At 47.7% G+C, this 21361-nt stretch overlaps 3 protein-coding genes across 5 annotated transcripts; 1 reads left to right on the forward strand and 2 right to left on the reverse strand.

The window, feature by feature from the left end:
- The first annotated feature begins 873 nt into the window (after positions 1–873).
- Positions 874–5291, forward strand: FEM1A (fem-1 homolog A). Its single transcript, XM_048927435.1, has one exon. It carries the CDS (start codon positions 1347–1349, stop codon positions 3393–3395), a length of 2049 nt encoding a protein of 682 aa, XP_048783392.1. The 5' UTR covers positions 874–1346; the 3' UTR covers positions 3396–5291.
- A 2755-nt stretch (positions 5292–8046) lies between these two features.
- TICAM1 (TIR domain containing adaptor molecule 1) lies at positions 8047–11722 on the reverse strand. 3 transcript variants are annotated; one of them, XM_048927439.1, is made up of 2 exons: positions 11342–11722; positions 8047–10377 (listed from the first exon to the last, which is right to left on the reverse strand). In XM_048927439.1, exon 2 carries the CDS (start codon positions 10168–10170, stop codon positions 8320–8322), a length of 1851 nt encoding a protein of 616 aa, XP_048783396.1. In that variant the 5' UTR covers positions 10171–10377; positions 11342–11722; the 3' UTR covers positions 8047–8319. The 3 variants fall into 3 exon arrangements, with proteins under 3 accessions (XP_048783396.1, XP_048783397.1, XP_048783394.1); XM_048927440.1 differs by lacking the exon at positions 11342–11722 and adding an exon at positions 11286–11319; XM_048927437.1 differs by lacking the exon at positions 11342–11722 and adding an exon at positions 11181–11292.
- Positions 11723–11902: 180 nt separating this feature from the next.
- Positions 11903–20720, reverse strand: LOC125684884 (perilipin-3-like). The gene is made up of 8 exons (XM_048927436.1): positions 20712–20720; positions 16836–16909; positions 16178–16302; positions 15486–15568; positions 14248–15178; positions 13629–13828; positions 13313–13441; positions 11903–13227 (listed from the first exon to the last, which is right to left on the reverse strand). The coding sequence occupies exons 3-8, from the start codon at positions 16287–16289 to the stop codon at positions 12679–12681; spliced, it is 2004 nt and encodes a 667-aa protein (XP_048783393.1). The 5' UTR covers positions 16290–16302; positions 16836–16909; positions 20712–20720; the 3' UTR covers positions 11903–12678.
- Positions 20721–21361: the final 641 nt, after the last annotated feature.

Below are 21361 nucleotides of genomic sequence, written 5' to 3' on the forward strand. Positions count from 1 at the left end.
TGTGAAGGCAACATGCATTAGCAGCATAATCCTAGGTAATTCCAGACAAGACCTAAATGGGTGGAAGAATGGATGGACTGAACAATAACAATGATAGACTAAGTAATGGTAATAGAAATAATGAAGCTAATCTTATTTACTGGGAAAGGAGAGGAACGCTATAAATAAAACACAACAGGAGAAACCTGGTACCAATTCCCCATATAAAGATTTGAGCAACTTAAACTTGGCTTGCACCCTAAAAATAGCCTCTAGTAACCCAAGCTCTACTAACCTCAACCAGGGTGTTTATGGCCTTAAATATTTGTGCTTCGCTCCGCGTCAGCATTTGGGCACAGATAAAGCTGCACGTTGTATCCTGCGCTCTGAGAGCGCTGCTCCGACAGCGCCGTGCCGCGGGCAGACCTTGTCCGTCCACATTACTGCCAACCCCAAGCAGTTCATAATGCACAGCCTGACGCCGTGCAGCTCTAGCCTTTTGGAGTTCAATCACTTCAAGGAACGAAACAAAAATTAAACCCCCAATGAAATTTGTACACGTAAGGTTACGGAAGGGTTTTGGATGCCAAAAGCCTATCGGCTCTACACAGAAACTGAGGCTTCAGGCCGCGCTGGGGGCTCTCAGGGTATTCCGGCACAGAGCGACTCTTTTTCTTTTCCCGCCTTTTGACCAACTCAGAGCCAGGCCCACCTCTCCCCAACCGCTCTGCTTTCCCTGTGAGAGCTGCGGCCCTCACCGCCAGATCCCGTCTAATCCACACTGTGGAAGGGAAACCGCGGTGCTCACTGCGGCCGCCCCGCAACCATCCACCCCCATCACCACCACTTCCCACCCTCCTCCTCCCCCAGAAGCCCCTGCGCTGACGGGCGCGGGGTGCGCCGGGTAACGCGGCCTCGGTACTCCTGGAATCCGTGGGGAAGGGCTGCGTTCTGTGCCTTGCTCGGACTGCATTTCACACAGCATCCTGCACGGAGTCTCGGCGCAGGCTGTGGTGGCCCCTTCCCCCTTGCGTGCCGGGAGACGGAGTCCCTACGGGGCAGCCCTCGCGTTGCCTGCCGGGCGCGAGACTACATTTCCCATCATCTGCCTCCATCTCCGTCCCTGGAGCCGTCCGGGCGCCATTTTGTTTCGCGTTCCAACCTAAGATGGCGGCTGGGCGAAGAGAGTGAAGGTTGTCGCCGTCGGGTAAGGGCAGTCTCGCCGAATGTCTCCGCTCCCGTAGGGCTCCTTCTCGCCGGGGGCCGCCCTCGCCCGTTCCCCGTCCCGGGGCCGATTTGGGTCCGCAGAGGCGGAACCGGTCCATGGCCAGGAGGCGGCCGACGCGTTCATCGCGGCCCCCGTCGCCATGGACCTGCGCACGGCCGTGTACAACGCGGCCCGCGATGGGAAGCTAAAGCTGCTACAGAAGCTGCTGGGCAGCCGCAGCCGGGAGGAGCTGGAAGCGCTGACAGCAGGGCCTGGTGGAGGTGATGGCTCCGGGGGTGGGAGCACTCCGCTGCTGATCGCTGCCCGCCACGGACACCTGGAGGTGGTGGAGTACCTCCTGGATCACTGTGGGGCCCGCGTGGAAGAGGGTGGATCTGTCAACTTCGATGGAGAAACCATCGAGGGGGCCCCGCCGCTGTGGGCCGCATCTGCTGCCGGGCACCTGGGGGTGGTGCGCAGTCTCTTGGATCATGGTGCCTCAGTGAACCAGACCACGCTGACCAACTCCACACCGCTGAGGGCTGCCTGCTTCGACGGGCACCTGGAGATTGTGCGCTACTTGGTTGGAGAGCGCGGGGCTGACCTGGAGGTAGCGAACCGGCATGGACACACTTGTTTGATGATTTCTTGCTACAAAGGGCACCGGGAGATTGCACGTTACTTGCTGGAGAAAGGGGCTGATGTCAACCGCAGGAGCGTGAAGGGGAACACGGCCCTGCATGACTGTGCAGAGTCAGGCAGCCTGGAGATCCTGCAGCTACTGCTCCGCTCCAAAGCCCGCATGGAGAAAGATGGCTATGGCATGACTCCTCTGCTGGCTGCCAGTGTTACTGGGCATACCAATATTGTAGAATATCTCATCCAGGGAGGGCTGCAGCAGGAGGAAGAGGATGTTGCAGGGAACCAAAACGAGACCTGTGCTTTGGGTGGGAGCCATCAGAGGTGCTGCAGCACTGGTCGGAAAACTCCTGAGGGCTGCGACAAAGAGCAGCATGAGAGATGTTGTGCATCAGCTTCCAGTCAGGATGACCAGCAGGTTCCTAACGTGTTCTGCACTCGAGAGGCTGCTGTGGAGGCACTGGAGTTGCTAGGTGCCACATTTGTGGATAAGAAACGTGACCTTTTGGGAGCCCACAAGTATTGGCGAAGGGCAATGGAGCTTCGATACGAGGGTGGGCAGTACCTGCCTAAATCTGAACCAAGGCAGCTTGTGCTGGCATACGATTACTCACGAGAAGTAAGTTCGTTGGAGGAGCTAGAAGCCTTGATTACTGATCCAGATGAGATGCGCATGCAGGCACTGCTCATTAGAGAGCGCATCTTGGGTCCTTCGCACCCAGACACCTCCTATTATATCCGCTATCGAGGGGCTGTCTATGCTGACTCAGGCAATTTTGAACGCTGTATTAACTTGTGGAAGTATGCTCTTGACATGCAGCAAGGCAATCTGGAGCCTCTCAGCCCTATGACAGCCAGTAGTTTCCTTTCCTTTGCTGAGCTTTTCTCTTATGTGCTTCAGGACCGCTCCAAAGGCACTTTAGCTACCCAGCTGGGCTTCTCTGATCTCATGGGAGTACTGAGCAAAGGTGTCCGGGAGGTAGAGAGAGCACTTATGCATGGCAAGGATCCTGTAGTTGACTCGGCACAGTTCACCAAGACACTGGCCATTATTCTCCACCTGGTTTTCCTGCTGGAGAAGGTGGAATGCACCCCAGAGCAGGAGCACCAGAAGCGCCAAACTATCTACCGCCTGCTGAAGTGTAGCCCTCGAGCCAAGAATGGCTTCACCCCTTTGCATATGGCTGTGGACAAAGATACCACGACAGTGGGACGCTACCCAGTGGGCAAGTTCCCATCACTTCATGTTGTTAACTTGCTTCTGGAGTGTGGGGCTGACCCAGACAGCCGTGACTATGACAACAACACCCCGCTGCATGTTGCTGCTCGCAATAACTGCCCACTGATCATGAGTGCACTGATGGAGGCTGGAGCCCATATGGATGCCACCAATGCCTTCAAGCAGACTGCTTATGAGCTGCTGGATGAGAAGCTGCTCTCCAAGAGCATGATGCAGCCCTTCAATTACATCACCCTCCAGTGCCTTGCTGCTCGTGTCCTGGACAAGCACAAGATTCCCTACAAGGGCTTCATCCCTGAGGAGCTGGAAGCCTTCATTGAACTACACTAGAGTGGGAGAGCTGAACTCCCAAGCCTTTCTTGGCACTAACTTCGCCTCCAGGAAGTAGCACAGCCTGAAACTTAAGGCTATCTTTGTCTGGGTGTCAAAGGCTGTTTTGTGTTGATGGGCTGCAAGCTTTGTCCTTACCTGTCACTGGCAAGCTGGCGAGTGCGGGGGTAGGGGAGGAGAAGGGTCAAGAGCTCATGGCTATCCTTCATTTCCACCTTCAGGTACTAGATATCTCCATAGAGCACTGTATCCAGAGAAGGCTGCAGCCCCTGCGTTTTTCCATACGAACCATCTTATCCTGAGGAGGAAGGAAAACGAAGATCGCTGGGACCTGCTGCCTTTCCCATTAGTGCAGAATTAACACAGCATTAAGCTTTGGAGCAGCTACATGTTACATATGCACTCTATCCCTTTCCATCCCAAAAACTGAACAGTTAGGAATGCAAGAGGGGAATAAAGTATTTTCCATCTAGTTCTTTCCCTGCCCCCTCCTCAGACTTGATAACAGTACTGGTCTGATGGCAAAGTGGCTTATTCTCTGCTGAGGTAGTTGCTTTGCATGACAGTAGGGCTGGGTATGCTGATCATTTTTTTGTTTGTTTGTTTTCTTTTTTCCTTGGTTGGCCATGTAGGAAGTGGTGTTAAAGATTTCGATGATTGTGCATAAATATGGGTTATTTTTTCTCTTTTAGAGCCAGGCCCTATCTATGCTGCAAGACTACTTCAATCCAAGTAAGATATAGTAAAGTCAGTTCTGGTTACAGTTTCATCGGAAGATATTGATATGAATGGGGAAGAAAACCTGTGACCTCAGAAACAAAATGCTAATTGGAATTCAAGCTTTTGCCTTGCCCATTCTGCACACATTAACTCCCTTTCCCAAACGGGGTCCTTCATCTCCAGAGCTCAGCAGGTGATCACACTGAGCTGTACAGAATGAATATAGCCAAGTTTCAGAGCCCAGCCTATGCACTTTTAACCATCTCTGAGGATGTATTCTGGTAAACCCCTTTAGGATGGGAAGTACTTACAGTGTGAGTGTGGGTAGTGCTTAGGATTTTTTAATTGAGCCAGTGAGTGTAGCATGTCTGTATGAAAGAAGAAAGAAGTGTAAGTTAAGGGCACCTTCTGGGTTTATTGATATCAACCCAGGAGGCTCTGTTAGTATCCCATTTTGAAGACCCGCATGAAGTAGATTGTTAATATCTGTTTTTGGCTTCTGATTCTTTCTGTATATTTACTGAGGGTGGCGGTGCTACATCAGGAATAGAATTTGAAATCTCATCTGGCTACTGTTAGGCAAGCTCATTTCTCTAATTAGAATCTGCATGCAACTTTTTTTTCTCTTTGAATTTGTAGTCTTGCGGTAGGTATTTGCCTACATTAGCAGAACCCTTCTTGGTGTAAACATGATGCTGTTCAAGCAGTTTATCTTCTTGCAGGAGGAGGGACTTTGGCGCCCTCTGGCTCCTTTTTTGGTCTGGGCAGAATGGAAAGCACAGTTGAAGGCGAAGCAGCTGCCTCAGCTTTTGAGAAATGTCAAGATTGGGAGTACAGAACCCTGGTAAACAGCCATGTGCTATATGCTTCTGAAGCTTCTCTATGTGTATGTATAAGCCAGCATACTCATAAACCTCAATAATCCAATACTCTCTGCCCCTTAAAGATACTAGAGATCTGCCATTACATTTTTGCAGTGTTAACTATAAGTTCTATTTATAAAGTAAGGAGTTCTAACTTTTACTGAGATGTAAAGTTCACATGTAGTTTTGCTGCATTTTTCCCCCCTAATTTTGGCTGAAACTTGATCTAAAATGCAGGAATGGAATTTGTTAATTTGTGAGCTAATGAGTGCTCTTAACTTTAAATAATAAAACAAAAAAATGGCTGCTAGGATGTAAGTGCCTTGGACTTCTTGCTGGTAAGCCTCTATTTTCAACTCCTTGTTTCGTAGCAATGGTATGTTTGTGGATATGGTAATTCTGTTTCATTTCATCTGAATTTACTCATGGGAAGAGTTAATCTACACTGCAGATGCAAACATTTCCCCTGAAAAGGGATAAAACTGATACTTGAATGACATATCTTTATATACTTTGCTTTGTCTTATGTAAATGAAGTAGGAAGGGATTATAATCTTTTGACTCAGATATTACCAGCCTTATGCACAGTCAGGACAGGCAGGAAGAGGGATGCAATGTGTCTGTCATCAATTTGTTTTTAAGCTCCAGAGCTATCAGTGGCAGATGAAAAGCAAAACAAAATAATTAAAGTTTCTGGAGCTAGTTTCAAAACAATCATTTGGATTTCAAAAATAGCCTTCCCTGGGCAGGAAAGGAAAAGATGTATAAAATATTTGAAAGTTTTTCCCTTCACTGATCATTCCTCAAAAATAATTTGCAATAGCTTGGTCATTGTTGAGCATTTCTCAGCTTCACAGAGAAACACAGGGGAAAAATCAGAAGGTCACAAACACGTGTATGTTCTCTTGTGAAAACAAAGAGTGACAAGCTTCCTTTCCATGATGAGGAAGAACAAAGACAGCCCTGAAAATGTGGAGTGAGTGAACTTGCTGCAGTTGAAATAGGGCTTTGCCTGTTATGTGGCAGTCACACCTTTTGAGTCACTTGGAAATCAGTGTACAATAAGCTTAAAAAAAAGCACCCTGCAGAGTATTTTACTGCCTGCTGCTGTGTCTTTCTCTGTTTCTCCACTCCAAGCAAACTTGTTGTGACTGTTCACAAACTGGAGCAGTTTCCAGCTGACCAGGTTTGCAAGGTTTATAAAATTTATAGAAAGCATAATAAATGGAGCAAGATTGATGTATATGCTTTCTTCAGAGGATTTGGAGGCTGCACAACTGCAGTGTGACAATGTTGCAGTAATACAATGCCTATTCTAACAAAGGGGATGTAGAGAAAATAGGATCATCTTTAGAAAGAATGCAACCACCACAAGAATTTCAGCAGGCTCTGTAAAGCATAAATGAGTTAATCCTTTATTATTAGGTCAGTGTGAGAAACAGAAGCCAAACTGTTTCAAAGCTGGAAGCCAGCAACTGATGGCAGCTCTTAAGCAGGACAGAGGGGGCTTTGGTTTGTCCAAGTCCCTTTATCTTGCACTAGGTCTTAGCCAAGGAGGCCCAGGAGGAGCTAAGCCTTCCTTGAGGTCAAGGAAGGGAGATAGAGAGACATTCTGTGAACAGACTCATGAGTTCTTCTGTCACCCTTTGGGCACTCTGCTTGGATAGTACGTGACCAGGATGGCCTGTAGTAGTCCTGCTTGTTGGCTTCCAGACAAGGCTGGCTTCTCTTGATTTGAAACATACCAGGGCAAGTATTCAGAGTGACATGAGCACACAAATATCAGCAGTAATATCAGGAATGGGAGTCACCTGCTGTGTATCAATTGCACTGGCCCTGAAGGCTGTCTTTAATGAGCACTTGGTAGCTCTCTGGCTCTTCCAAGGGTGAGGAGTAGGTAGGGTGAGCTGCCCTACAGCTTGCACGGACCCTGGAGCAGTGCCAGCAGGCTCTGGAGTTTGCTGCTGTCACTTTGAGTCTGCTTGGCAGAGGAAACAGTTTCTAGACACCTGGTGGCTTTGGTCTGACCTCTGCTGACAGAACAGGCAAATGGCCATGGCAACACCCATCAGGCTGAGCAAGCAGGTTGGCATTGAGCTTCAGATGCCATCCTTGGGCTAAAAGCCTAGTAGAGGTCTGCCTCATAGAGCCATTGCCCAGATCCTGCAGAATATCTCCCTGTCACTGGCCTTTCTTCACTCTTGTAATGCTCTGCTCAACACTTCTGGTTTTGAGTCAAACTATTCCCTCAAAGGTGGTAAAATAAATGGAAGGAATAATCTCAGTAGAGCATATTTCTGTGTATAACAGCCAGTCTAGCAGGGCCTAATCCCATCTGTGAACTTTTAAAAACAGATAAAGGAGAACCCACAGCTTCTGCTTTCTCAGACTTTCTCCAAATTTCCCCCCTTTGCATTTTACCTTTGGTTTTTTGTTTTTGTTTTGTTTTTCCCAAAGTACAGCTTTACTGTAAAGTTCTTATTTAGCCTCATACCTGGTGTATAATCTTGGTCCTTTGAGTTTAACAGAGTTTTGTTAAAAATATTTTTCTTAAACCATGCCTCGAGGGGCATGTGGGAATTCTATCTCACAAACACAAAGCTTGTCTCTTTGCAGTTTCAGGGGAGAACTGAGAATAGTCATCTCCTGATGCCTCAGCCTAGAGGCCCACAGCCTCTCAGAAGTTTTTGAAGCAAGTTTCATGAATTTTCCCAGCTCTGATGTGAGGCTGGGGGAAATGGTGCTGCACAGCAGCAGCAAGGGGAGCGTGCCATGTGCACAAAGTAGGCACCGATATGAACAGGCCACACTGCAACCACAAGCAAAGAGGGCAGCCAGAAGAAAATAGTGTGACCTTGCAGTGCAGAGCACCTTCACAGGAGGCCACAGTGACTCCCCAAAGAATTCTCAGAAGATTTTCCCTCAGATTACTTGGTCAGCAGCAGATTATGAAACATAATCGAGATGTGCTATCTCCCAACCCCCTCCACTTAAGAGCTAGACATACAGAGATATCCCCAGCTGTCCCTTTTCTGATTTTACAGGAAACAACTGGAGAAATGAAAATATAAATTAATTAAAATTTATTTATCAAACCTTTCAGTTAATCCTCAGAAAATCAAGAAAATTGTTTTCTCGGTTAAAGGAAAATAAGCAAATGGATAGTAATCTGAGGAAATGACAACCTCTTTGTAAAAGAAGGCACTTTTCTCCTGTGCTCCAAGAAATAGAAGCTACTAGGCCCCACTGAAATCAGAATAGTCCCTTTTCCAGCAGAATCTCTCTAGTCTAGAGTTTGAAATGAAGAGTGGGTGACTCTAGCTGACTTTTTGCATCTCCGATTAAGCATTCTCCCTGGATTCTTCCCCACTGTCCTGTGGACCTGGTGCAGCAGTTTCCACATGCATTGTGTTGTGGTTCCCAATCTGAACCATTCGAGCATGTTGAATGATGATGGGATGGGCACCTCCTGGATCTGCAGTCCTGTAGTGCTGGCCTGATGGGAGATTAAGTGGTTGGGAAGGAGAGGGACCCAGCTGAGCAGATGTGGGATGACCAGCCTGGAGAAGTGGATGTGTGGCAGCAGAGACAGACGCTGGAGGATGGCATTGTTGGGATAACTGGAGAGGCAGGAGCTGTTCTAGCAGCTGCTCTAGGCTTGACTGATTCAGCTGCACTGCTGATGGAGACATCTGGGGAAGGGAGCCAAGGGTCAGAGCACCTAAGTTCTGCAGTGTTTGGCAGTGATCCTGATATAGCTCTTGTTTCCTTTTCTGCTCTTGGACTTGCTGTATCTGGCACCACATGGCCTTCCTTTCATTGATTTTCTCGGGGGTAAAGGTGTTCTGCACTGTCCTGGCAAACACAGGAGAGTTCTCATCCAAGGCCACCAGCACACTGAGCATGCTGGGAATCTGACTCCGCTCCAATGGATTCTCCTTAGGTACAAAAGGAATGACAGAGTTGTGCTTGGAAGGTCGCTGGATGGACTCCATTAGAGCTGAGTTTGTTTGAAACATACACTGGTGGCACAGAAAGTTCTTGGTCAGCAGAAGGATGAGGAAAGCAGAGTTTTCCATAGCATCCTGAAAGCAAGTCAGCTGGTTGTGTCCTGCAATGAGGAAGTCCTCACAGAATGTGGCACCATTGGGCACCCCCATGTTCTCCAGCAGGTCCTTGATGCGACATGCAATATGCTCATCTTCCGAAGCATGTAGAACAACAAAAGTGAAGAACTTTTTCTTTTCACCACTGGGCTCTGGTGCTAATGCTGCTTTCACAGTTTTTAAAGGAGGAGGGCAAGTTGGGGAGGCGGATGTGTGGAGGGGAGTGGGAAATGGTACACTGTAAGGAACACTCTGAAGAGGAGGGGGAATGGTTGTAGAGGAATTGGTTTGAGGAGGAAAGGAACAAACTGAAGTGGAAGCAGCTGCGGAGTTGGAAGTACCTGCTGGAATGTAGGAGTCTTCTATGGGTATGCAAGCAGGACCAGTATTTATTGTTGTTCTTGAATAGGGAAGACTTGTAGATAATTTTTGCTTTTGGTCTCTGTTTTTTTTTGGTACCTGAGGTTCTGCTATCACTGTGCTGGAAATATCGTCACTCTCAACAGGCTGGCCCACAGCACCAAGTGTGGGCAGCTGTGTTTCAACAATAGGGAGAGATGGATGACAGGAACTGACCTGCAGTGTCTTCCCCAGATGGGGGACTTGGGGATTTGTGTCCTGAGTGGAATGACTGCTGGGGCTGCCTGTTTCCTGCAGGCTGTGGCTCTGTCTCTCTCCATCAGGCTGTCCAGTATCAGTGGTGATCTCTTCACACAGCCGACTGGACTCACAGGAAAGAGTCGGCGTGCAAAAAATAGCTGTTGGCGATTGACTGATCAGGAGATTGGTGAAGGAATTGGAGATCCCTGAGGATTGCAAGGTCTGTGGGCCTGAAAAGTCTGAAGTGTTTCTAATCTTCATTGGGGAGCTTTTTGCCATGCTGTTTGGGCTGGTCATACGGACAAATCCTGTGCTCACATCAGATCTCAGTGTCCGAAACTCACTATCTGAATCCACAGTGCTGATAGCTGAGCCACATCTTTCCTGATCTACAACCGGGATGCTATTGAGTGTGTCCCTCTGAGCATCCCCGTTGATATTAAAAATGTCCTCAAAGCTTGGCTCGATGTCAGCACTCTGTGCCATCTCATCAGCTGGTGGCCAAGATGATGGACTGTAGCAGCGTGGATGGAAAAAGCATATTACAGCATTTGGATTCAAGGTTTATTTCCCCGCAGTGCTCTGCAATGCCCTGGTTGTACTTCCTGTACCATGCAAGCAATGCCTTTTTGCAGCTCAGTGATTTGACTCAGAAGTGAGCTATCTCTGTCCTGAAGAGCAGAGCAAATGAACCTATGAGAAGAACATGGGAGAACATACTGAGAAACAATGGGGCAGAGAGCTCCCAGGCTCTCAGAGCTCTGTTTTTTTCCCCCCCACATTTACTGCTTACAAATATGCCAGTACATGTGACATGCTACACACATAATTCCAACTCTGTTATTAAGCAAAGAGTAAGTTCTTCACATTCTTTTCACGTTATAGACAACAGTTTTAAAGTCACTGCTAAATTAATCGTGTATTTGGGTAAAGCCACGCACTCATCTCCTCCAGGGCCGCTCTTTGCAGTGGCAAACTAGGAAATAAAGCCCTTTCAAGTCCCAGGAAGGCCAAGAATACCCACACATCTGCTCTTGGGCTGCCTCATGTCACTGTGGACATTGGTGTGATCTCCTTCTGTATCTAATCCCTGGTCTCTCCTAAACCGCAGCACTCACCGATGCTGACTGAGCTGGGTTAGATTGAATAGCAGACCTGCAGCTCCACAAAGAGCCTGGTGAACAGCTTTCTGCATATAAAGGAAACTGGGGTGTTTACAAATAGCTCTCAACTGGGGAAAGTCTAAAATTTAAATTTGTTTTTCTCATTCAGAAAAATTCTCTAATTGCCCAATGAATGAGTTCAAGCTGAACCTGAAGAAGTTGGTGGCTCTTTAAACGAAAACCGTTTCAGTGAAACAGTCGATGGGGGGAAGGAAGGAATGAAAGGCCGGGCATCGAAAGAGCAGAGCGGGACCTTTGTAACTCGTTGATACCCTTCCGCCTTGTGACTCAGCGAAATGCCCCAAACGCCCCCAAACCTCTCGTGGTTCTCACCGTGCCTCTTCGGCCGCCGCTCTCTGCCCCGACGCGCAGCGCTTCCGCGGAGCCGCACCACAAGCACCGCTTCCCCGTCACACCCCCCCGGCTGTACAGTCCTACCTGCGCCGCTCCCGCCGCACCGGAGCCCCCGGCCCTGCCCCTACACTGCCACGCACCCCCTTCCCGCACGAGCAGCACCCTCCAGGGCCAGGCCTGGGGTCGCGGATGGGGCCTGAAGTGGGACGCTCCGCGCTGCCCCGGGCCCGGCGTCGCTGCTGCCCAGGCAGGGCCTCCTGGCATACGAGGAAGCGGAGCAACTCGGAACAGCGGGGCGGAGCAGAGCTCGGCCGCAGGGCTGGGGCGGAGCGGTCCCGTGGAGGCAGGACGGGAGCGGCGCTTGCGGGGCCGGGGCAGGAAGCCCGGCCCGAAGCAGCGCCCCCCCCGCTGCACTCGCCCCGGCAGAGGATGAGCCGTAACGCCTTGTGCTGTCACCCTCTGTAATAGCTCCTGGAGGTATTTAACGCAAGCTGCCAAGAGCACATGCGCTATAAGAATTACATTTTCTTACAGCGAGAGGCTTTCAGCATCGCTCCTCCGAGCGTCAGGGGCCAGAGGTACGATGGGAGAGTGACGTGTGTGCAGAGTGGGGCTGGAGCACTGGGAGAGGGTTGCTCCTGGTGCAGCTCTTTTTATGCAAGAGGTGATTTGTCTAACACAAGCTTCCAACCTGCTCTAGGTAAAGGAAAGAACAAGTTTTATTTTCAAGTCTTTACCATTACTCCAACCCTAGCAGTGGTGCCATACCAATACAAAATAAGTGACACCAGGAACAGTTCCCAAGCAAACGCTGCTTTGTAGAAGTGAACAGTACCTACCTCCCTGTTTTGTTTACAGCCACAAAATATTTCACTTTGTAGAATTAATTTAAGCACAGATAGTCACTGAAGTTCTTTTTACAGTCAGGAAAGACAGTCCCACTGCAGATTGACATGCTTACAAGAAAATCCCTCTACAAAAGAGCAAGTTTTTGGCTGATAAAAAGAAGTTACTTCTGAGAAACAGCCTCTCGCCCCCAGCTGAAGTCAGAAAGGAAGTAGCGTCTGTAACACAGTTTTAAAATTTCAGGAGGAAAACACGATCAAAGGTCAAGTGAATAATCCTTAAGATCTCTGCAGCTTGGATGAAGTTATTAACATAATTCAACATTAAAAATAACTCGAGACTTCTCATCCACAGCTTGTCTCAGCAAGAACCACCAGTCAGCTGTGCTGACTTAATTAAAAAAAGATGAAGTACAGACCCTCTACCTTCCTTTTTTGGATTAACATGCTTGAAGAAAAAAATACATCAAGATCTGGAATCACCCCATCTTGGTCATCAAGCCTTCTTGCAAACTACATCTTACTGTAAGCTCATACTGGGACAGTGAGAGCAGCAGCATGACTGACATTGGGTACACGATTAAAAGACTAAGGAACATTCTTACGGGCCTTAGCCAGATGAATTCAGCTTCTCAGGGATCTTCCTTCAGCGCATTAGTTATTATCTCCTTTGCAGCCAACACCTCTTCTGCATCTACCTTCCCTTCTAGCTTCTCTAGCATTCCACATGCTCCCCCCAGATTTGTTTTTGCTCCTTTTGGTTCTTCAGGCCTCTTAGTCACCTTTGATGAAGCAGCCTTTTCTACAGCAAGTGATTTTATATTACTTTTACCTTTTTTCCCCTTTCTGCTATCCTGTGATACTTTAGCTGTTGCCTTGAAGGGACCCACAAGCCAGTTTAGAGGGGTGTTCTGGGTTACATACTCAAACAGGACATCGAGAGACCTTTGGGCTTCAGCCACACAGTTCCGGCTCTTGGTCAGAGTTGTGCTGGAGAGATCCTGAAAAGAATTAGCACTGGCAAAAGAAGTGTGCAGCTTCCTGATATTTTGAGTTGCCTGATGCACAGCTTCTTGGATGTTCCAGGGGAGGCCATGGATGCTGACTTTCAGATTCTCATAAATAGCTTGTAGCTGCTGAGTGATGATATGCAGCATAGCTAGAGTCCGTGATTCCATCTGCTGGGAAAGAAATACAGCTCAGCTGCTGTAGCAGATGAGATGCACACCATTCACAAGAGGTCCAATTACATACACCCACATATACCTCCATTTGGGAAGCTGTTTTAACTTGGTGTCCCTTGGGTTGAGTCAGACACCAGCTCACCCACAGCTGATGGAGTTTCTCTTGCCCATCCAGAAGCTTCTGGCCAACCTCCTTTTTCACAGATTCAATCTGATAGGAAAAATGAGAGGCATAGTTGCATTCAATGTACATACAATCAGCTAAGCAAAAGTGGTTCTGTCAGCACTTCAGATAGGCAGGGACACAGCTAGGTGCAGGATGGAAAAGCACCTACAACCAACTCCTAAAGCAGAAAGGTTACAGATGGAAGGGAAAAAAAAAACCAACATGTTTGTACCAGATTTATTGCCAGCTGTAGTTGTGAGAGTGCGTTCTGAGTGCTTTGTTTAACATGCTGCAGCTTGTTCAGGGAGAGCTGATAGGCTCGGTGGCGGACTTTGCTAGAGAGGGAACCCAGTCGAACAAAGTAATTCTGCTGCTGTTTCTGCTCCTCCACAGAAGCCATACCAAATCCCTCAACAGCAGTGGCAAGTTGACCTGAAGGAAACAAGAACAGAGGTGTAGCTGTGCTAGCTGTAAGGAATGGCAGGGAGTAGTAAAATCCCACACTGGAAAAGTAGAAGACTGAAGTTGCTGTATAAGCAGTAGAGGTTTGCAGATGCTCAGGTATTAAAGGTGAGCTAGTCCCCAAACAGAGTGTTCTCTTCAGATAAGCAGGCTTGACAGACAGGTTGAAGCAGGCACCCACATTTGTCTTGAGGCTGTAGGACAAGGAGTAGCTAGCAAATTCTTGAAGTCTGTCCCACAGCAAGCAGCTACGCAGTGTTGACAGAAAGCCATCCTAGTGATACATACAGAGCTACGTGTCTATTTAGATGACTCTTTCAGCATCAGGTGCTCCCCAGCCATGTGAGAAAGGCTTTGCATTTACAACCGCCAGCTCAGCATTTTCTCACCTAGTTCCTCTTCAGTCATGGGGAGGTAATGATCCACCAGATCTTCTGATATACCCAGGACAGATTCAACACCACCTGCCACTGCTTGTCCCACTGCCTTGGCTTTGCTCGCACTGTTGAGCACCACTGAATTAGTTATCTCCACACCCTCTTGGATGGCTTCTCTGCTCTGCTCAAGGGCTGTATTTATTTTGCTAGCTATGGTGCTGTACGCAGCATCCAGAGCTGTACTGACTGTTGAAGCAACCGCTGATTTGGTCTTCTCCATACTATCCTGAACAGCCACTTTTGTTAGATCTACTGCCTCTATCACCTTGTTAGTCACAAGGTTCCTGGCACCCTGGGCAACCTCCACAGCACTGACAATAGTATTTGCTACTGCAGACTTGGTCAGTTCCATGCTGTCCTCCACAACATGCTTACTGAGATCCACAGCTTCTGTCATCTTGTTACTCACAAGGTCTTTGGTACCCTGGGCAGCTTCCACAGCACTGACAATAGTGGAAGTAACCGCAGACTTAGTCAGTCCCACGCTGTCCTCCACAATGTGTTTAGTGAGGTCTACTGCTTCAGACACCTTGTTAGTGACAAGCTCCCTGGCACCCTGAGCAGCCTCCACAGCACTGACAATCGTATTGGCAACCGCAGACTTGGTCATCCCAATACTGTCATCCACAATGTGCTTAGTGAGGCCTACTGCTTCAGTCACTTTATTAGTTACAAGGTCCTTTGCACCCTGAGCAGCCTCCACAGCATTGTTAACGCTGTAAGTGACCATTGACCTGGTCAGCTTAACACCATCCCCAACAGCATTTTTAGTGAGATCCATAGCTTCAGTCACTTTATCAGCCATTGCTTCTTTTGCCTCACAGGCAGCATCCATAGCAGATGTCACTTTGGTGGAAACCAGCTGTTTGGTGTCTGAGAATACCTATGACAGGAAGGGAATAAAGATTATTTTTTTCCTGAAGTAGGTTTTCCTTCCCCAAAGTAGCTTTTCCATGTGGATAACTGTTTGCACTCTGCTAGTAGACCAGAGAAACACACCGTTTCACGTTTGTTTCCACATGCTGAAGGCATATCTCCAGCTCTCATCAGCTAGCTATGAGTCCTTTAGCCTATACCAGGGACTGACCTGACAGAGCACTGTTGCCAAATTTTATTTCCCCAAGTTCCTCTGCGCCCATAACAGTTCCATCAAGAGATCAAGCCATGACTCCCCCAGAAAAAGCTTTTACCTTATCTGCTGGCTGTTGAAGAAAAGGCAAATTCTCCTCCAGCTGATCCAGTCTTTTACAGGCATATTCATTTGCAAGTGCAACTAGACAAAAAAAAAAAAAGACAGTACCAGTTTAGACTTCAGTTTTCAGAGGGGTTTTGACCCTACAATGACCAACAAAGAGTGCTCACAAAAGCAAACAAAAATACTGTTTTGGGATGAGATGCATGCAATGCCCCTAAGTGACTGGAAGGAGTGGAACCAGGATCCACCTCGGCCTAGACCTCATTTAAGGCTTGACAGTAGAGGCAAAGGGATCTCGTTGGAGATTTACTGTGTACCTAAGGCCTTCCAAAGGTAAGCCAGTTTTCTTCCTTCATTTCTGTGTCCGCAGCTACTGCGTTTGGGCTTGTCCTCATTTACTGCAGCCAAAGACTTTAACACCCTGCTATTACTGCTATACTTTCCACCCCATTATAACATTACAGGGGAGTCAAGAGGCCAGACTTCACATACTCTAGTAACAATATTATATCCAGAAAATTCAGTGAAATTATTGAGCTGCTGAAAACAAACAAGCAGGGGGCTGAGTGCTACCATTAACTAGAATGTACTCTAAAGAAAAAAAAAAAAAAAGGATGTCACTGAATGAGTCCATGAAACTCCCCTCCCTCTCTACTTCTTCTGTATAGGAAGGGCCCCCTTGCTTACTTTGTGAATCCAGTTGGTTCAGTATGGGCTGTGCGCCACCAACCACACTGCCTACTGCAACTGCAGCCACAGTCTCAGCCACATTGCAGACACCACTGAGGCAAGGATGCATTTCCTTAGTAGAACTGTAGGCAGATGAGACCAGGTTGAATGCAGAATTAAGCAAAGGCAGGTTGGTTATCCGGTTGACAGCACTCTAAAATCATAGAGAAATGTGTGAAGACAGAGAACCAGCCTCAACCTGGTGTGTGAATACAAGCTATTAAAGATTCTAAGGCATTCAGTCTATCTCATCTTTTTTTTTAGGCTCAGAGTTGAAGAGACTTGCCCAAAGACAAGTCTTTGTCAGTAGCAAGCCAGGAATAGAAGCTGGAGCTCCAGGCTTGTCATGACTAACTCAAACTTTGTTTTAGCACCATCAAGTTCAAATGCAGAAGTAGGAACTATAACAGCTAATGTTTCAGAATTATTTGCATTACCTGAGCCAGCCATGGAATATTTCCTGGAGCAAGCTGGCTTCTGTATGAGTTTGGACTTAGGCACAGCTTCATTTAGTCATTCTTTCCGCTACCCCCAGCCTGTTTTTGAGATGCTGGCAGAAGTTGCTAACCACTGTATGTCAACAGGTAGTTTAACTGCCACATGATAAAGTACCTACCTCTTGCTGCTGTTCCTCAGCCTCCCAATCTTTTTTTGGGATCTGCTTTGATGCCATAGTGAAGTCAACTGCAGCTGAAAGGTCAAAAAAGGGCACAGATGTACAATTTAAGATTCTGCCAGTTAACCATAGTCACAGTAATACTTGCGAGAAGTAGAGGGCAACAACGTTTGGATCCAGAGCAGTCTAGGAACTTCACAGTAGCATTGCTACCAACTTCAGCAACGCTGGAAGTCTCACAGCTCTGGGAAGAATATGAAGATGCTCCAGAGCAGGCTGTGTTCCTGCTGTAGCATTCTGATCATCTACTTAAAAACTTGTTCTGGTCCTGCTGGAGAGCAAAATTCACCTCCTATGATACTAAATCTCAGAAGCATTCTTACTTTGTAATGGGATTTAAGCAGTTCAAGTATAAAAGTGATACAACAGCTTGAATGTGTATTGTCTCACTAGCTTGGATCAAGGTTGACATCCAGACACACCAGAATAATGACAGATCTAAGATTGCATCTTGTCTCAATCAGGCATAGCAGAGATTTCAGCATACTTGTTGTTCCTTGCAGTATCTGCTTCCCTGTCTTGCCAGCTAGTGTCTCTCTTCTTAGAAATCCTACAGCATTTTTCCAGTGGGAATCCCTCAAACCAGAATTCATTACAAACAGGATTCCCAAGCCAAGAACTAGACTTCCTGGCAGACTATCCAAAATGCCTGCCATTTGATAAGCAGCAGAGACTGCTGTCTCTTTCTTGTCAACACTGACCTGCTTAATTCTTACATTTTGCTGTGGAAACAGGAACAGAGAGTTGGGACAGAAACAGTGAAACGGTCATTCATTTGCTCAGAACAGATGATGGACAGAGCTTGGGGAGACTTCTCAGTAATCAGTGACACTGTGTTTGACAGTCTGGCAAGTTATGTATGGAATTAATTGGCACTGTGGTGAGAGCAAGGCAGTCAGGGATGCAGAGTACATGCCTATAGCAGGAGTTGTCACAAACTGGGACACTCTCCTTTTCCTCTGGAGGGCCAGCTGACATAACACCACATCAAAGGTACAATTTAAACTTCAGCAGCCTGGGAAAGCTTCCAGAAAAATTGCTCCAAGTAAAAGCAAGGCTTGAATGCAAGTTTCATGCCCAAAGTCCATATGGTTTGCGCAGTCAGTCGTTACTCCTCTCTCAAACAAGTTTGCTTTTTGAAGCTGAGAAGCACAGCTATTTCAACACCATTACAAACAACTCCTTTGCTGAGTTGCATCACTTCTCAACACTGAGAAACACTCATACTATAGCGTCTCACTGGCTGGTGTCAGGGTTAGCACACAGAACAAAGTACAGCCAGAAGTGGTGCTCTAGCTGCAAGTGTAAGTCAGGAGTAATTAAATTAAAAAAAAAAAACACAAGGATTTAGAATCAACCTCTGAAGTACTAAGAGCTCTCCTAAATTATGGAGGCAGCAGTTAGTGACAACCCTCACAGCACAGTCATGTTAGAACATAGTTTGCTGTCCTCCAGAGGAGGAATCAGGGTGTGTTGCAACTCCAGTGCTTGTAGCATGGATGTGTCTTTGTGAGCCATGCAGACAGGGTAGTTTTGTTTTCTCTTTCTATGCTCTCACCTCCAGAGGTGGGGAGCAGATCTTATGTGCTGCTAGATCACAGGGAAGCACTGTACTCAGCAGCTCCACATCAGTTGTTTCATACTCTCTGCTGGGAGACGTGACTCTAAACTGGGGTAACTGCAAGCAGAAATCCCACAGTCTCCTCTACCAGCAGGCAGCCTCTGAATGAAGAAAGGAGAAGCAGCATCATTACTTGCTCTAGTTGCATTAAGCAAACCAATTCTCCCTTAGCAGGACAGCTTTGTCTTGCAGATGACTTCATATTGCTACAGTAGAGATACGAGGTCACTGCTGGAGAACATTCTCAGAATAGTTCCAGAAAAAAACAAAACTTCTCAGTACATCTCTCTAGTGTGGCATAGTCACATAGCTATTGGTTATTGCCAAATTTGGCACAACTTGGAATTCAGCGAAACAAAGGGCTAAGGCACCAAAACTCCAGAGCCGCTGCCTGCCTGTTTTCTTCACCTCAGTCTATCACCACTCTGCAATAGGGTAGCCTGGCACAAAAGTGCTTTCTTGCTGGGGTAGGCAACTCCCCTCATTTCTGTCTCTGACAACAATCAACATACACACATTAAAAAAAAAAAAAACAATAACAATCCCCAATTTTAAGCTTGCACAGGGCTTTTCTTTTTCTCTGGAAACAAGTTCTGTCCCGGGGGAAGCTGTTACATCATCCTGTGGATGGAGAGGTAGGATCTCAATTAGGAATCTTTTCTCCCCTCAGTGTTTCATCTATGGAACACTGATTGAGTCACAGCTAATACGCCTAGTTCAATAGCTTACCTGGCAGCTCTTTAATGCACATTAACAAATGGGGCCAAATTTAACAATTTGGATATGAGCAGGGAGGACTGTCCAGGGCAGAGGTATTAATCTTTGTTTGAAGCACTTATTTGCATTTTTTTTTTTCAGATTTATCTTTAATACCCTAGATACCATAAATGTGGTTGGCATACTGTGGTCAAGAGAATTTCTGCTGTGGGGGAAATGGCAGTGCCCTCAACCAATCATGGTGTTTGCAAACACTCAGGGTAGAGCAAGATCTGGAAATGGGATTAGAGAATTTAGGCGTTGGAACAGCAAATACAGAGTTGCTGGCAGAAGTACACATCTGCAACCTTTCTAGAAAGGCTATCACTTTTAGGACGCCTCAAAGGCTAAAACCACTTCTGCAGTGGGAGTCAAGGATTGCTCCCTCCCAGAATCCCGTGGGAAAATGAACACCATTGGTGGCCATTACTAAGTACTTCCTTGGGACAGGAAGCATACAAGCTCCTAGAGTTTGGAGATAATTAAAACCATTTCTTCTAAGAGAAATAGCTTCTGGGCTTCCCAGTATTTTCTGTTCACTGATTATAACGCAAGAACTTCCAGAACTCTGGACTGCACCTGGAACTTGCAGAGCAAGAAACATGCTTTGCTGACTAGTAAACAGGAATTTCAATCTGTCGGTTTCAATAGAACCTACTTTGGTAATGAAGTCTTTCACAGACACAATTTCAGGTAGCCACAACCACATGCAGAATCCTGTCAGTCTTGAGAAACACCACACAGGTTTGCCAAGTACTCCTTCAAGCAGCCAGGCAAGGCTACATGCACGGCTGCAGCCTCTGTCCGCCCATGAGCAAGAAGTTACCTTGTCACTAACCCCTTCGTTAACTCTATTATCATGCCTCCACCAAGTGATCATCAAGGGAAATAGCTATAGGCAGTAGTGTCAACAGGAAGGGCATGCCCACCTGAATCACAGATCAGCAGCAGGCACATCACGCACAGCCATGTACTGCGGACCCCCTGCCCTGCCTCTTTCCTCTAGAGAAAGAAGAGCTTTTGGACCTGCAGCTGCCCCAACACAGCTCAGATCCACAGGGATCTTATCAGAAGCTTCTTCCTAGCCCTAAGATCTTTTTCCTGGCATACCAGGTAAAGCACTGTCACCAAGATGCCACTTTGTCTCTCTAGTAGCCCATCCCAAGGCATCTTTTGTGCCTAGAAATGGGGAAAGTAGCAAACAACACTGGGACTGCAGCTGCCCCTAGGGAAGCTGATAGGGGAGGAACACAACCCAAGCAGGAAAAGGATTTTAGCCTTAGTGCTCCCCAGAGGCAAGAGTCAGCTTGAAGCCCAGCCTCTGCCTTACATCTCTGGGAGGGCTGCAAAGCAAGAGCCAGCCTCAGGAGCCACACGGTATGGGAACAAGCCAGATGCCCAACCCACAACATCCTCCCCACCAGCCATTCCCCACTCACCTCGCCTGCGTCCTCAGGTTCAGCAACAAAAACAAGGGAGCCTCGCCTCGCTTAAATACCCCGCGGGCCTGATGAGCAGACCAGATAGCCAATGGACGCACGACACGCGCTGCCCAGGCCAATGGGAAGAGAGAGGCGGGAGGTGTGAGGAGGCTCCTCTGAGGGGTCAGAGCTGAGCCGCCCCCCGGAATAGAGACAAAACTGATGGGGCCTTTTAGGGGATCGCGTCGGAGGGAATCCGTCCCTGCTGTGCTCCCTGCCCGGCAGGGAGCGTTGCAGTAGGACCAGGGGCTGGAGGTGCTGCCATGGGGCCCACCCAGTGCTTGGCCCTCGGCCTGCAGGTGCTGCTCCATGGTGGAGATCACAGAATGTTAGGGATTATAAGGCATTGTCTTCCAATCAAGATGAAACATCATCTAGTCCAATCGCCCTGCTGGAGCAGGGGATCACAGAATCACAGAACTGTAGGGGCTGGAAAGGACCTCTAGAGATCATCAAGTCCAATGCCCCAGCAAAGCTGGCCCCCTACAGCAGACTACACAGGTAGAGATGGGTGAGGTACTTGCACCAAGCATGCTGTCCAGGCAGAGATTGAGAGCTATTTCTGCAAACCTTCCAACAAAGAACTGCTGCAGAGCTGTCTGTGCTGT

The sequence above is a fragment of the Lagopus muta genome, chromosome 26 (genome assembly GCF_023343835.1).
Source record: "Lagopus muta isolate bLagMut1 chromosome 26, bLagMut1 primary, whole genome shotgun sequence".
NCBI classification, from domain to species: domain Eukaryota; kingdom Metazoa; phylum Chordata; class Aves; order Galliformes; family Phasianidae; genus Lagopus; species Lagopus muta.

Bases quoted from the DNA above. Each gene is read 5' to 3' on its own strand.
- LOC125684884 (XM_048927436.1), bottom strand. From the start codon at position 16,289: ATGCATCCTTGCCTCAGTGGTGTCTGCAATGTGGCTGAGACTGTGGCT. The intron at 15,179-15,485 runs GTAAAAGCTTTT...TTCCTGTCATAG, and splicing joins TTCAACAGCCAGCAGATAAG to GTATTCTCAGACACCAAACA. The intron at 13,829-14,247 runs GTGAGAAAATGC...TGTTTCCTTCAG, and splicing joins CATGACTGAAGAGGAACTAG to GTCAACTTGCCACTGCTGTT.
- FEM1A (XM_048927435.1), top strand. From the start codon at position 1,347: ATGGACCTGCGCACGGCCGTGTACAACGCGGCCCGCGATGGGAAGCTA.
- TICAM1 (XM_048927439.1), bottom strand. From the start codon at position 10,170: ATGGCACAGAGTGCTGACATCGAGCCAAGCTTTGAGGACATTTTTAAT.